Source organism: Battus philenor, unplaced genomic scaffold (genome assembly GCF_028537555.1).
Source record: "Battus philenor isolate CCGP_79_NKW_IND1 unplaced genomic scaffold, ilBatPhil1.0.hap1 SCAF_29, whole genome shotgun sequence".
Classification (NCBI taxonomy): Eukaryota; Metazoa; Arthropoda; class Insecta; order Lepidoptera; family Papilionidae; genus Battus; species Battus philenor.
In genome coordinates, this window is record NW_027181692.1 from 7,222,647 (window position 1) to 7,240,409 (window position 17,763).

Below are 17,763 nucleotides of genomic sequence, written 5' to 3' on the forward strand. Positions count from 1 at the left end.
CTTCAAATGGAATTCGAACGCACAAGAATGTTTTCAAACAAAGTATTGTAGTCATACTCGCCAGGAATATGAAGCATTCTTAAATGAACCTTAAAAGGCAAAGGTAAACGATCATACAGCCATAACTAAAAAAAAATTCAATAAAACTTCAATATATTTTTGTTAATAATTATAATAATTGTTAAAAAAATATTGCAGTAATTTTTAAAATCTATTACATTTAATTTAAAACAATTTTATTATACTTATGTAATTTATAACTAAAAAGTTTGTAGTATTTGTAACCATAGCAACTTGGTATGCATAGTTCTAACCTATATGTTAATGTAATATTTATTCGAAATACTATATTATATTGTGTTTAAATTATTAATGTAAGCATATATTATATTTAATATTATTAATATACTAGAAGTGATTGATTTATTTAATAAAATATATAAGATATATATTTGTGAACAGTGTCGTTTTTGATTCAATTGGTAAGCTGTTTTATTTTATAAAGTAAATATAATTTTTAATTTACTTTTATATGTTTAAATTTATATGTAAATTTAATATATATTCTTGTGTTTTAATACCATTACGTTATATAGATTTATATGTTTTTAATTAAATTGTCAAAACGTCTTTCATTAGCTAGTACATAATACATACATATTCTCTAATTCATTAGTTTTTTTTTGATATGTGAAATTCTTTTTGGTAGTCGTGATTACTGTGGAACTTCTGGTTTGTATCAATAGCATGGTTTTAATGTAACACCCTGTATAAACATTATAAGCAATAAAATAACTATATATAAAAAAAAATATCTAGAATTTTTTCAAAAGTAATTTCGAACAAAAATGTTTTTAAAACAACTTTACATACACAGGATTTTTAAATTTAAATTTTATTTTGACCTTTCAGGCCATAGAAGCCCACTGTAAGGCAAATGCCTGTTCTAAAGATATCTATGAATAGATATATCATAATCGCCACGCTTGGCAAGCGGGTTGGCGATCGCAGTTTGATGGTATGGCACGCGGAGAATGCTGCTGCCCATCCTCTAAATACTTCTTTGTGAGCAATGGCAATCCCATATATATAATAAAGAACTAAGTCTTGCGATCATAGGGTTCAATTCTCGGTATACAATATTATATAAATCACTTTCTATATTAATTATATAGGATTACCACTGTTTTCAAACATAAACATAAAATAGTTTTGTAAAAAGTTACTACGTATTTTATATGAAAATTCGAAACATATTACTGTTTATTTACGTTTAAGTATAATATATAGGCGCCATTTTGTTTTATGACATGCCATCTTGTCAGGAAAATGCGATTAAAGAAAAATTTTGGGATTCCTGATTTATTAAAAACGCGACAAGTTATTTTTTACCGTTCAAATCTAATGTTTATAATTATAATTATTTAACAAATCAAAGTTGATAAAAACTAGGTTAAGCTGCGTGTACGTAAATATTCGCGAACGCGTGTGTGCCCACAGACAGAGATTATTAACTGTAATTTGTATTTTAAACTAATATATATATATATATATATATATGTAGTTCGAAATCTGTTCATTGCAGAAAGTTCCAGGATGCAAGGACATACTGCATCTAGAAGGAAAGTCGATCGCGATAAAACAAAAACCGATCAAAGCATAACTTCTCGAAGAACAGACGAAGAGCAACCAAAGAGGATGGTCACCACACCAAGAAACTACATGCAAAAGTCCAGCACCGCTGATATTTACGGCTTGAAGAAATCCATTACGCCTCAAGCACCAAAAAAGACTCCTGTATCATCGAACACAAGGAGTAATGTATCACCAATGAAGAGTTATTTGAAATCTACCAGTCAGTCTTCTACCAGCGTTAGTTCTGTCAGTTCGACCAAAACAGACAGAAGACAAGATGTTAAAACGCAACTGTCTAGAAGTAGTCACGTTTCAAAAGCTAGATCATCAAGCAATGTCAAATTAAATTCACAAATGGAGAATAGAAAATTGAACGCAAATGTCAGTGAGAAAAATATTGATAATAAAATAAAAAATTTAACACAACTCACAACGACACATTCAATAGAAGGATCAAGTAAATCTGATATGTTTTTAAGACAACGTTCAAAGACAAGAACCCTGGATGAAGACGAAGTGAAGGTGTTCACACCGGAAGCTGTTCACAATAATGTACAGATGAAGAATTTATCAAAACAACTAAGCGCTACACCGAAATCGTTTTTCGTCGATTTACAAGATGATACGAAGGTTGTATTTAATGATAATATCTAGAACCTATCTTAAATTAACTTATTTTCAACTTGTTCGATGATTAATCCTGAGCCGGATCTACTTCCTGCGACTTTAAATACGTTGTTTGTCCATCTAGTGGAAGGCCTGTTCACCAGCTCGTGCCAAGTGCCAATTCAGACGACCAACACTGGTGATCATGGTTCTTCTTAGCATCTTCCTCATTTCTAAATCGATCACGCAGCGAACTTAGCATTGGTATCAGGAATATTCCTACTAAATTTCAAGAATTTTTTTCTTTCATTAGATGAAAATTTCTTTTATACAGTCTTATTGTTTATACGAGTTTATATTCAGATAAATTAATCTATTATTTTAAAGGGTTGATTGTAAATCTCGCTTATGGTTTACAGTACCATCGACCTTTGGAAAGAGACAATCGGGTTATTTCGGCTTCGTAGAGCGTTATCTTTGTCGCACGAAATACGACTGACAAAACGTCACATATGTAGTGTGGGATAGAGATAGTGCTCTACGAAGCCGAAATTAGCCGATTGTCTCTTTCTATAAGTCGATGTGCAATATTTATAATCGGGTACTGTATTTATTTATGGTACAATAACAATCAATGGTTTAAATAATCAATTAATGATGTAATGATAATATAATAAGAAAATGAATTTTAAAATTAGGATTTCAAAACTAATTATTGCTTACTATCTGAACCTGCAGAGTTTGTACTGCTAAAACTTATTTACCTCTAGCATTTAATGTGAAAAAATAACTAATGTAACATATTTTAGAGTGATCACTTTATATAGGATAATTGGAAATAAGTGCAATTGTTTTTTTGCTGACAAATGGGCTATTTACCTACTTTAAGACTTTTACAATGCCCGGCGATAAATATTACACTTCGACCTTTGGAAAGAGACAATCGGCTAATTTCAGCTTTGTATAGCACTATCTCTGTCACACACTATTTATGTGACGTTTTGTCAGTCGTTGTATTTCGTGCGACAGAGATAACGCTCTACGAAGCCGAAATTAGCCGATTGTCTCTTTCCAATGGTCGATGTGCAATATTTATCGCCGGGTTCTATACACCTATACCCAATAAACGCGTAATTAAAACAGCGTTCTGAAGTATGTTGATGTCTTGACAAATATCACAGTTTTGATTTCTAATTTAATTTCTAGAATGAAAAGGAGAAATCAAGCGAGGAAGATTTGAGCTATGAAGACGATTTCGAAAGCTACGAATCGGACTTCGACTCTTACCAAAGCGAATGTCAAAGTGGAACGAGCACGGATCAAGAGAAGTCGACAGAAGAAAACGTAGAACTTGAAAGTGTAACAGTTTCGAATAAAATAGAAGAGAGAAGCGTAAAAGAGAATGAAGAGAAAATGCTTGATTCGGGTATGATCTTTTTTAATTATAATCTGTATATCTCTTTATTTTATCTGTTCACACATCTCTTAAAAGTCTTATACCTTCTATATATATTTAAAATTAACAATATAGTAATTATTACCAAATCAGTTACATTTGTTTATTCAGTATAAAGTCTACAGGGAAAACAATAATTAATTTTAATATGTAGTAATTTTAAATTTAAAAACTACTTTTTTACTATATTATATCAACTATTGATTTCAACAAATTATTCTGTATTTACATAGGAAGCTATGATCTTCGTGATCCTCAGCGATCAGCTCAGAAAGGGAAGCCTCTGGATTTCATTCTGGAAGGCACAGAGGAAGGTGATAAGAAGACATCATTGACTGATGAAGGGTTCCAGGAGATGTCCACCTCAAGTGGCGTATCAAGTATGAAGGTGCATGTTGATGTGTTAGACAGGTATTTGATACTGAAATTCTTGCAACTCCCTATGTAATATATTTTTTATATTAAATCGAAACAGTTAAACTCGCATAAAGTTTACTTTCGAATTGCCCACTTAACAATCAAATTGCCCTCCTGTGGGGCGTGGGCCGTAAGTAGGGAAACAAGTTTTATTTGCAACTGTGTACACCAATACCTCACTTTGCGTTGAGGTTACGTTTCAAAAAAACACGACGCAAATTGAAACGCCGCAAAGTGAATTAAGATTTTCTATAGCAAACCATGTAAAGATCAAAGATAGGTTCCAGGGTTACGAAAATACTACTTTTTAAAATGAAAATTGAACAAAGTCAACATTTAAAAAACAAAAATAATGTAACTCTGCCAATAAATTAAAAACGTAAAAAATAAAATTAAACACGTAAAAATTTATATAAATTTATTATTCTCTTTTAAAAAAAAGCACAACACACTACGTTATTGAAACTGAACTCTAAAATTAGCAAAACAAAGTGAAAATAAAACTGTATTCAAGTTGCGTTGATTTTTAGTTAGACAGAGAATCCCCGAGTTTTGATGGCATGGCGCAATTAGAAACAAAAGTGTTGCCATCTTTTAGAAAAAAAAGAAAAAAAAATTAAAGACTCGAACCCAAAACAACGCAACCTCAAAAATCAAACGACGCACAGTGTAAAATTAGTACTAATTAAGCAGCGACGCAACTTCCAAAAAAACACGCAAAAGGAAACGACGCAAAGCGAGTTATTGGTGTACTATGATACATCTGTATCTGTGTAATTTCTCTTATATATCTCTACATATATATAAAAAAACATCCTTTTAGAAAGATTTTTTTATCTCCGTGGATTCAGGACATCTAAACACTATTGAAATCCCTTCAACCCTCAGTTTTTGATACCACTTTTATAGTGAACAGCCAAGGTATGACACAACCTACCGATGTCGCTGTTTCCTGCTAGATATAACTTGGAAGCCTTCAAGTTGAGACTAAATAGGTATCTTCTAGGAAAGCATGTAACATTGTAAACTTAATCTTCGCTTAAAATCAGGCGAAACAGAGGTCAAATGCTTTATCTAGAAATACATTTAAAAAACTTTTAAGTTAAACGGTTTTTTGATACCCATATTGTGGTGGTTGTGGAAAAATATGTACCTAGTCCGCCATATTGGAACGGCGTCGATCTTGAATTTTAAATTTTGACATAATCATCGTGTTTTACTAGTGTAGCCCTTTCAATTGATACCCATATTGACGGGGTTAAGGAAAAATATGTAATCCGCCATTTTGTAACGGCGGCCATCTTAGATTTATAATGTTATTGATTTTATTATATTGTATTGTCATCTAAATTAAATGTGTGTACCAAATTTCAGATCAATCTGACAGCGGGAATGTGCTTAAATTTCAATTTCTAATTTTGACCCAAATAAATAAATTCCGTACGGGTCGAACGAAATAAAACCGTTTAATAATCGATAAAAAATATATTGTGTCGAAATCAATTGACTCTACCACTGTATTTTGAATTTTGTAAAAGTGATCACAGAAAATCCGTTTAAGTTTGTTATAAGGTCTTCTCAAATCAGGGTGTGTTTGGCACTCTCGTAGATTTAACCCTTTCGTTACCAGCGCCGGAGTTGGTCGGCATCCATCTTGTAATATACTTATATTTAGATCTCTGTTTTAAGATTTATCACAGCCAAATAAATTACTAAGAAATATACTAAATTATATTTTTAATTAATATACCAGTAAAATATTTAAATATATAACACAAATGAGAAAATTCGAATATCAGCCTACCGCCATGCAATGTGCACAGTTTGCGACGCGCTGCTATGTTCAATAGCGTCACTTCGGCGGAACGTACTGCGGTAATGAAAGGGTTAAGATACGGATGCTATTATAAAGGAGTTCTGGAAGAATAACACCAAGAAACAATTGATCACTTGTATTTTCAAGTAGCAGTATATAATAAAACGTGTGTACATTTTTTCAGGCCACTATTTATAGATTTTACAGTGTCTAAGAGAAACAGAAGGAAACGTCGCATATTCCAACAGTTAGAGAATAGAGCTAGAGAAATTTTGAGTATGGTAACATTGCACGAGATGACGTATATGCTGTTTGAAATGAATCCGATACCGTACGACTTGTATATGGCAACATTCGGCAGAAGTAATTACACTCAAGTATCGGTGCAGACTTTCGAAGATGGCGTTAGTGTCGAAATTCAAACTGATGATATAATTAATGCAAATAAATGGACCCAATTCCCTGTGGATTTCTCTAACCATGATGTTCATATTAACCACGAAATTGTCCGCAAAATAGATGATGATTTCCTGAAGAGATTCACAGTGTTAGTCGATCAAGGAGTTGATCACATTGAAAATAATGATGAAGAATACAATAATAATCCTTTAAGGATATACTTAGAACAGAAAGATGGCGTAGGATGTGATAAAATATTACCAAAGGAGGCATACGAGACTAAATTAAAACAATCACAATTCAATGTTAACAGATTAAAAAAGTTTTTAAAAAAAGTTGAAAATAGAATCAGCAGTATTCTAAGCATAAACTCTGGCAACACCGATATGTGCGATTTAAAAAAGAACACTAAATTCCCTTTCAGCAAAGGCTATGTAACCATTCCTACTAAAAATATCAAAACGTCATTGGTGCGAAATTTAAAAGTTACTAATGTAATATTCTCGGAGAGTAAATGCAATTTAATTGTAACAGTTCATGAGAAATCGAGTGTTTTGATCAAATGCTTTTTATGTTTATGGGATATGAATGCTCTTCAGGAATCTTTAAGGATATTGGTAGCTACAGATGATGTCACCATTGGTAGGTTTAGAGGCGGATACGATGGCATTGTTATTGCTGCTTTGAACGACGGGTAAGATCCTAGAATCTTCTAGAATATTCTTTATTCTATTATTAAGTATTTTGTAAGCCAAGCAGTCTTTTGTTTAAACAGTTGAGCCCTTTTAAAAATTGTTGTTAACGTCTTATTATATATAAGAGATAACATTACAAATGCATACAAATGTCTTGGGCATGGTTTAATTTGAGTTTTATGGTATTGTTACGTACTGTTGGTACACGAAATGGTGTTTCATTTCGTATTCATTTCATACCAACATCAACATATTAATTTACCCATTATTAAATTAAAATGTATTGATATTTAAATTGTGTACATACATATACATTTAAAACTTATACAAATAAACTTGAAATAAAAACATATTCTTACGTACTGTGGGTTGTGACTTGAAATGAAACACCACTGGTTCACAAGGAGTCCTTTATTCACAAATCAGATGGTCACCCTACTTTAACACAAAGTATACTTTCGCTTAGTCCAAACTTCGCTTCCAAATCGCTCAAGAAATCACTGTACAAATAACTTGCCGAATACTCACTTTGTATCACTGATCGTAGATCTTAATTTTATAACTCGAAAAACAACACTGAACTGTCGACATGGGAAGTACACCTATTTATACTACGGATAAGGTTCTAGTAAGTTCGAGATAGTACTCGGTGAGAATTTCCGAGAACCGTACACAAAAATCTATAAATAACTTCAAGGTTACGCGTGTTTACGATAGTCCTTGATTCTAGGGTCCCGTGTTTATTGTTTATAGGGTTCTGTGAATAGTGCTTTGTAACATTATTTCGGTGGTTCAATCTTCAAAGGGTTTAGTTCTTCTCCACTAGGACTTCAAGGTCCTGGAATGGAGACCACGAACTGGCAAGCAGTGTACGATGTCCACCTATAAGCTGGACAGACGATCTTGTCTTTGAAAGTCACTTGGTGCTGGCTGATTTTTACTGTTACTATTGGAAATCTCTGAGGTTGTGGAGACTATATTCAACAGTTGACGTCTTATGATTTAAACCAGTGATTCCCAAAGTGGTCTATATCGACCCATAAGGGTCTCTGACAACCTACAAGGGGTCTACGTCAGCGAAAAAAAACTTGGGGATCCATAAAATGAAAATGGTGGTCCACGATAGTGGATCTCAACACATACACTGATATTACCTATTTACTTACATCATACTATCTTATAATATCAAAACATTTACGTTATTTATAAAAGTACCTATGAAGTAAAAGAATTATTATATATCTTTATAAAATTGTGTAAGTTGTAGGATGTTGGTATTCGCTTTGTGGTCGCAATACATTTTAATAACATAACATGTGTTTTTACTTTAAGTTTTAAACACTAAACTTCATTACAGTTAGAAATTTACAGGAAATCGATATCAGGTAAGTAGGGGGTCTACCCATCACGGAAAAATATGGCAAGGGGTCTACGACACAAAAAAGTTTGGGGAACTCTGATTTAAACGATGATGAAATGAAAACGTATTAAAGAGATTATATATATATATATATATATATTTGTTTACAGAACGATACATCTGTGGGATTTATCTGAAGAAGCGACGTGGATACAAGATGATACCATAAATGAGAAACCTACCAATTTGGTAGAATTTGTCACGGAACGTTTGACGCAAACCGAACTAGACAGGGAGTGGAATTTGAAGAATAGCCACATGGGTTTCGAGAAGGTATATGTTGAATTTGTTTTTTTATATTTGAAACCAATGAATCTTGTATAACCAATATATAATTACATACATTTAATTCGATACAATTCTCTTAAATGATTTAAAACTGAAATTTTACATACATGTTTTATTCTTGGTAAAAATGGATATTTGATTCGCCAGAGGTTTCGACTAGGCTTTGTATAGCGTTATCTCTGTCCCACACTACCTGTGTGACGTTTTGTATTTCGTGCGACAGAGATAACGGTCTACAAAGTCGAAATTAGCCGATTGTCTCTTTCCAAAGGTCGATGTGCAATATTTATTGACAGTTGTTGTACTATCATTTTTGCTGTTGGTTGAACCGGTAGCTTTACTGTGCCGTGAGCAACAGAACTATAAGGGGTGGGTAACGGCGTGAGGAGATATACTATTACCAATTTGAAACACTATGGTGATTTATATAGTACTATTAGTGTGTAAAAACAAAGATAAGATGAACATGAATCACTAATTCAGCTAAATGTCCTTATTAATGTAAAAATCTATATTTGTTTAAGTTGTTTAACTAAACGGCAACGATACAACTAACGCCATCTAGTGGGGGACAGAGGAACTTCGTATGAGTTTCGTTGTGATGGGTAGCTCGCGAGCTAGAGAAAAGAAAGATATATATCTTTGCAAAAGATATAATCACTCTCCAGCGCGTTGCAATTGTATCTCTATGCCTTTATAATTAAGACTCAATTTGCGTGTCGAGTGACGGCTCAGAGTTAGAAAGAGATGGACTTATGTAGCAATTTACAAGTAAAAGCGAGAGACGGGCAGCTATTGCATGTTTGTATTAAAATGAATCCCAACCTAAAGCCACCACTTATAGAATAAATACATTTAAAAACTTTTAAGTTAAGCGGTTTTTTGATACCCATATTGTGGTGGTTGTGGAAAAATATGTACCTAGTCCGCCATATTGAAACGGCGTCCATCTTGAATTTTAAATTTCGATATAATCATCGTGTTTTACTAGTGTAGCCCTTTCATTTGATACCCATATTGAGGGGGTTAAGGAAAAATACGTAATACGCCATTTTGTATCGGCGACCATCTTAGATTTATAATGTTATTGATTTTATTATATTGTATTGTCATCTAAATTAATATTGTATTTAAATTTCAATTTCTAATTTTGACCCAAATAAATAAACAAATTAATTCCGTACGGGTCGAACTAAATAAAACCGTTTAAAAATTGGTGTATTTTATACAAAGGATAAAAATAATTATCAAAAAAAGCAAATGATATTTGTTGTAACAGCTCCTAATATATATCGAACTGTTTGTATTTCGTGCGACAGAGATAACGCTCTACGAAGCCGAAATTAGCCGATTGTCTCTTTCCGAAGCGATGTGCAATATTTATCGCTGGATACTGTAGTGTTGTAGCGCGCAGGTCTCAAACTAAACCTTTTTTTTAACTCTAGACGGAGCATTGTCCGATGCATTCGAGTGCGTACACCAGCAGTGGGATTAGCGTTGCAAATGGAGACGTGTACGATTGCATAACGGGCTTGGAGTTTACGGGGGATTCCCGTGCCAATGCAAGTCAAGATGGCGGCCGGAGAGTTATCGCTCAGGTATATTTCATGCTAATTTTATTGATATTATTATTTTATACACCTCTATTACATATGGATTGATTAATAAAAATAATGATTTAAAATTGTAAATATGGTATACTGCTGTGATATCAAAAAGTAAGTCAGAAGAGCACTAATATATAGCTACTTCCGCTATGCAGCGGTAGTCGTGCAATAAAGTGCACTGCCCGCCAGCCCGCTGATAAATGCACATGCGGCAAACAATGCGATATACAACTACTACCGTTAAATCACTCACGATGGTAGTTGTATAATGACAGGTGATTTTTTTCTTACGTAACATTTGCCAAGCGTCTGTTTACCCAAAAAATTAAAAAAATACTATTCCGACTGCTTGGAGGGAAAAAACGTTCGCAAATTGAATTACATCTAACGGTGATTACTTTAGCGATGATGAAATTGATTTGAAAGAATAAATGAGGAATTTTCATTTTACAAACATATTTACTTTACTTTGTGATAGCAGTATTACATTTGTCCTTGCTTTCTGTCAGTAGCTATTGACATTTCAGATTCCAAAATAAATCGTGAATAAATGTAACATATTTTATTTTAATCATCTTATTAGAATTCGATATTCTTGTTAAAATCTTTAAAGGGTTTAATTTATAGCTAGTTTATTGTCAGATGTGTGAACAGATAAAACAAACAGATATACATAATTAAAAAAAAATCTTACAAAAAGAAAAGAAAAAATTTTAAAACATTTAAACACTAACTCAAAGCGATGCAAATTCAAAAATCTAACGACGCACAGTGAAAATTAGTACTAATTAAGCAGCGACGCAACTTCGAAAAAAACGCAAAACGAAACGACGCATAGCGAGGTATTGGTGTACATTAAATTATATCGTCGCCATTTCAGCCCATAGATGCCCACTGCAGGGCATAGGTATTACCCAAAGATATCTTCGAGGAGGTTATACCTTCATCACCAGGGTTGACAGGTTAGTGATGGGTGTGTAGTATTATGGTACGCAGGGGATGGCGCTTGTCATTCATAAAGCTATTTATTCTAGTTTAGTATATCTAGTCTTAGCAATCTTTCATATTTAATGAATGGAACTACTATCGTTCATCTTATATTTCTCAGATGTGTTCATTACAAAGGATCGGTATATTGACCTTATGGTCAATAATACAACAAAAGGATAAAACACGCAGCGACATCGGAAAAGCTTTCTGGTCTAAACTCGCAATGGAAAAATTTCAAACGATACATTTAACGGATTATTTGGACAACCATATAAAGAATGCAACGGATCGATGTGAGAAATTCAATTTGAATGCCGCTAAAACGAGAATCACAAATAGACGAAAAGCGGGCAAATCGAGACAAAATTCGCGCGTAAAATCATCTGACATGAAAACCCGTGTTGCCAGTGCGAATAATATAAAAATGTTGCCAGTTCATTCTGAAAATATCTGGGAAAATGGTATAGTTTGTAACGATTTAAGAGTCATGCGATTGGAATATTCAGATAATTATATAATAGCAAAAAATCTCGGCGAAATACTTTGCTGCAAAAAACGGGCAGGCGTTTTCGAAGTCAACAGAATTTGTGTTGTCAGTAAGTTATACTACACTTGTCGCACATTTATCCATATTTTCTCTCTTTCACACATATAAAAAAATTCAATTGAATGTAAATTTGTTTAATAATTTGAATTTACGATTATATTTGTACACATTTACCGAGATAAAATGTTTTGCTTTCGGACAAGATTTCTTTGAACTATTTACCTTAATTTGATCGCCTTTTTCGTTTGAACACCACGTGGACGGCCAGATCTTTTTCTGTCACAAACAAAGGAGGTTTCATTGCACCTATCCTTAACCAGGCACACAAACATTTGACTAAGATCAAGCGTGTGGAGGATTATAAAAACTGCATTTTACGCCATACCTACTGCATGTAATGCAGTCGCAGCGACTCGGTTTTCTTTGTCACCCTACTCCGTTTTAATGTCACGAAATATTTTACTATGTATTGGCGCGAAAATTTAAATGACAGATTCCAAATTCAAAAATAATATTTTGTTTATTTTTAATTATAACAATATACATTGCCAGACTATATATTATTACAGTCCCCGGCGATATGTGAATATTTTTTTAATTTAAATTTACCCCAACCTAAAGCCACCAAAAATAATTATCAAAAGAAGCAAATGATACTTGTTGTAACAGCTCCTAATAGATACCGGACTCTTTGTATTTCGTGCGACAGAGATAACGCTCTACGAAGCCGAAATTAGCCGATTGTCTCTTTCTAAAGGTCGATGTGCAATAAAAATTATATATTTAAAAATTGTGTTAATGTCTACGCGATTAATATTAAGTTTCGTTTGTGGGAAATAGATTTGCATTTGTAAAATGTAAACGTAAATATATATAAGAGAAATAAAATTTATTTATTTTTTAACAGACGACGCGTCATCTATAGTTGGTTTGGAAATAACGAAAAACTGTTTGCCGTACGTGCTAGCGGCCACCGAGTCTGGGACCCTTAATATTTGCTCCATTTATGACTCTAGGGTCCTGCTTACGCTGGATTGTGGGTAAGTAATTTTACTGTTCGCATATTAAACCTCCATAAGATATCTTAGACCAGTGATTCCCAAAGTGGTCTATGTCGACCCCTAGGGGTCTATGACAACCTGCAAGGGGTCTACGTCAGCGAAATAAAATTTAGGGGTCCATGAAATGAAAATGGAGGTCCACAATAGTGGATCTCAACACATACACTGATAGTACCTATTTACTTACATCATACTATCTTATAATATCAACACAGCATATGTTACGTATATTTTACATAACAGATACAAAATTTTATTTTGAGTAGTTTTAATTTAAATTCAATTAATAACATGTGTTTTTACTTTAAGTTTTTAATACTAAACTTCACTACAGTTAGAAATTTACAGGAAATCAATATCGGGTAAGTAGGGGGTCTACCCAACACGGAAAAACATGGCAAGGGGTCTACGACACGAAAAAGTTTGGAGAACTTTGTCTTAGACCTTCCTTTTCTTGATTTTAGAACTAAAAATTAAAAGTATATTATAGCATTCAAGAGTGTTTAGTTGATCGAAATGCGTGGAACTATATGTTACTTTTTTATGTATATATAAAACTGTTGAATTTCAGTCTGTTTGTTATTTAAGATAATCGTCGATTTATAAATGTGTAAATGCCTACTTGAAAGAAAATAAATTGAATTTAACTTTTAAGAATTGATATAAATAAGGACTTAACTTGATCAATATACATCTCATGCATTGCACTTGTACTGATAATACCGGCGCCTTCAAGCAAGGGTCAGATGTGGTCTGCATATCCTGGTTTTTCATCAGAACCTAGAGAACTGGACAAACAGGCGATACGGAACTCTAACATTCCGGATGATGCAGGTGCTTTCTTTGATGCTTTAGCAAGTACCTGTGTCGCATAGGCAGGGTTCCGTCAACGATATGCCACTGTATTTAATGGAATCAGGCGTTACCCCGCGGAATTCCATCCTAAGTAAGATAAGGACCAATATTTAGCCACTTCCGCACATGCAGTGGTAGTCGTGCAATAAAGTGCACCGCCCGCCAGCCCGCTGATAAATGCGTATGCGGCAAACAATGCGAATCACACAACCGCCACCGTCAAATTACTCAACACGTGTTTCACTCCTCCACGGGGCATCTTCAGGAGTTATGTTACACCGATTAGTGCCAAACACTCTGTGCTCAGCCATTGTACAGCAGACGCTTGAGGAGTGTACAGCTTGTGAAAAGCTGCGCCAGGAAGTCATCGATACTGTGGCGAATGACCTCTCATTATCAGGCTTTGTTAAGGCGATGGTACAGAACGAGCAGTCATGAAGCGCCGGTATAATCTGCGAAAAAGTGATGTCGACAGAGGCTGCCGAGAGAGAGAGAGAGAGAACGTCTGAACTCCTCATCCGCAAGAGACCTGGATATCAGAGGGTGTTATACCGCGCCTTTCTTCAACTCACTTATCATGGCCTTGGCGACGGAGTCCGGGTGATTCGCCGCAAGTAAAGAGTCGAGACACTGGGCCACCGTTGTAACTGCGTAGTTTTAACAAATAGCGTTGAATTTACCCACGAGTATAAAAAAATGGTCTGCATCACCTGACCGCCTAGTAGTCCTCGCTTCGCAAACTTACACTATACACCTACACGGATGTAGTTCCTCTTTTTGCAAACGTCTTCGATTTAAGTAAGAAAAGGACTAATATATAGCTACTTCCGCTATGTAGCAGCACTTTATTGCACGACTACTACTGCATGTGCGGAAGTAGCTATATATTAGTCCTTTTCTTACTTAGGATGGACATCCGTAAAGTAACGCCTGAATCCATTAGATGTCTTCGATTTAACTGGGGTTTTTTCTTCCAGAATAGCTTTTTGACTCACGGACCTTCTGTTTCCGCGAGGTCAAAAACAATGAAGCTAAAACCAAAATGGCTAAAATAACTTGAAACCTATTGCATAGTCAATAAACACACTTCTACTTTTAACTTCATATTGTCATCTCTAAGATTTACTGGACTAAGAAAGAATCCCTAGATGTTATTAATATTACTGATAAGAAACAAAGCAGTAAGTTTCGTTTGTTTGTTCTTTTTGTTGTGTGATTAAAGATATGTTTTTGATTGCAGAAGCAAGCTTCCAGTAACGTCTGAGAAATACAAAGCAGATCACAAAGGACGCTACTTGGGCAGTACGTCAACGGTCTCGCCTTCCGACTCCTTCTCTTTTCAAATGGAGAAGAAGGTAAAATAACTATATAGTCATACCGTTAATCACTATAATATAGGGTGATTGTATATAGGTGTAAAATTTATAAAGATAAATGTGTTTAATATTGCTCGTATGTCGGAAAAAGAAAAAAAAGTTTTTACACCTAATTATAATCATCTTTTAACAGGTGGCGCAAAAGTAATGTCATAATGTGAACGCGACTTAATCTTTACAAAATGGCGGCAAATGTCACCTTGTTTTTCATTTATGTTGTAGATATGTAAAGAATTAGCAGTCAATAAATGATATATATACATATATATATAACAGGTGGCGCAAACGTAATGTCATAGTGTGAACGCGACATAATTTATACAAAATGGCGCCAAATGTCACTGCGCTTTAAAAGTTAGGATATAAATATATAGATAAATAGTTGTTAATATATATATATATATATATATATATATATATATATATATATATATAACCTTATATATACATACACACACACATATATATACATAACAGTTGGCGCTAAAGTAATGTCATAATGTGAATGCTGCTTAATTTTGTACAAAATGGCGCCAAATGTCATTGCGCTTTGACAGTTATGACATAGATATATAGAGAATTAGTTGACAATAAAAAATGGATTTTGTGTTGCCATTTGTAAAAAATGATCGCGTTCACATTATGACATTACTTTTGCATCACCTTTTATAAAGTAATTGCTTTTTTTTGATGCTCCCTGATATAGGCGCCTCTCATCTACCCTTATCTTAAAAAGTACAGGGACTCTGTTTTACATATTTAATTTTTTTTTAGCTATTTCTTTTGTTTAATTCATCTCCTTCTTATATCACATTTTCTTTCGCTCTCTTACGTCTGTCTTTCATCATATTTTCTTTCTTACTTTTTTATTTTTTACTTCCTTCATACATCACCAGTAACACTGTTCTATATTTTCCGTTTTTTATTTTCTTTTGTCTTATTTGTATATCACTATATTTTTTAGATTTTGTATTTTTTTCTTCGTATTTATTTTCTATATATTCTATTAAATATATATTCATTTGATTTATATTCGACTACGAGATATATTACATTAATTTACATTTTTTTGTTTTAATGCTACAGGCCAGTAACTTTTAGCAGTACAAAATCTGTATATATAGACTTTGTGTATCAATTTTTAGTTGATGATGTTCGTTCTGCTCTAGATGGCTGTCAGGTGGATGATGTGGTGTCACAGCAACCCCCTGGACCTGCTGGCGGTGGTGGGAGATGGTGATGTTCGCGCCTGGCGACTGTCTGATGGAGACATGGGTTCACGCACTGTACATTTGGACGCCTCCACGTTCGTTGGATATTTGGATGCTGTGGTGAGGAAAATGCATTATTAACATCTGAAGTATTTGAGTATTTTTAAACACTTGGATACTAAATGTATAAATGTAAGCTAAATATTTCTCTTAGATGCGATCACTTCGATTTTGTTTAGATTATTAATATCTTTTACACTTCCAAAACTTATCTGGTTTTCAAAACTCGACAAAAATCGATATAAACAATAAATCTAACTATAGAAATTTGCATGAAACTTAATATGGAATATGTTAGTTTGAAAAACACTCGCAAATGTTTAAATATCAGCATTGGTAGGTGAAGTCAAGTCAAAATTTAAGTTATTTCTATCCATAGCAGATAAATTTACATGCCGCTTACAAAGTGTGAATCCCATTTTTTGGCATTATTTATTTAACGGGGGGGGGGGGGGGGGCTATATACAGTAGTGGACGTTCTATATTTGAAACATTTACGACGGTCTTACCATATTAACTCTATAAGATAAATTATTTAACATGGCAGCACTGGAATAGAACTGGCAGAAGAAACGAGCGAAAATAAGCTACATAAAACTATGTTTCGTACGTTACATGTGTCAGTAATATCAATTTCTAAAAAATAAAGGTAATAAATAATAGGATAAGTTAAAATTTTTTATTTGTACAGGCTCTCGTGACGTCACAGAACGAAGTACAAGTCCACAGATTATCTAACGACAAGCAGGAGAAAAATAGTTTAGAGTTATTCCAGAAGTACATATCACTTTTATAAATTAAATATCACCTATCTATTAGTAGGTTAACTAAAAATCATCAATCATATACACCGAAAAATTCCAAATATTAAACGTCAAATTTACCACCATTTTTTGACGTATTTTGGTGGGAATTTTAACTCTGTTTGAATGAAGTTTTAAAATACACTTATTTTTTTGTATAAGTCTATTAAAAAAACGATAATATTTATAAATTCATTATCACTTATCTATTAGTAGGTGTTTTAAGAGTCGTCAAATTTAACTAAAATGTTCAAACAATTGAACGTTAAATTTGCCGCCATTTTTAGACAAATTTTGGTGAGAATTTTAAAACTGATCGAATGAATTTTAAATACACTTATTTTTTTTGTATAAATCTATTACAAAAACGATAAAATTTATAAATTCAATATCACTTATCTATTAGTGAGTGTTTTAAGAGTCGTCAAATTTAACTAAAAAGTCTAAACAATTGAACGTTAAATTTGCCGCCATTTTTGACGTATTGGTGAGAATTTTAACATTGTTTAGAAGAACATTAA

The 17,763-nt window shown here is 33.4% G+C and overlaps 1 protein-coding gene across 1 annotated transcript; it reads left to right on the forward strand.

Moving 5' to 3' along the window:
* The first annotated feature begins 1,596 nt into the window (after positions 1-1,596).
* LOC137926137 (uncharacterized) lies at positions 1,597-17,255 on the forward strand. Its single transcript, XM_068769666.1, has 11 exons — positions 1,597-2,265; positions 3,448-3,667; positions 3,931-4,108; positions 6,115-7,023; positions 8,555-8,717; positions 10,178-10,330; positions 11,448-11,925; positions 12,784-12,916; positions 13,674-13,795; positions 14,268-14,392; positions 17,131-17,255. The coding sequence occupies exons 1-11, from the start codon at positions 1,597-1,599 to the stop codon at positions 17,233-17,235; spliced, it is 3,255 nt and encodes a 1,084-aa protein (XP_068625767.1). The 3' UTR covers positions 17,236-17,255.
* Positions 17,256-17,763: the final 508 nt, after the last annotated feature.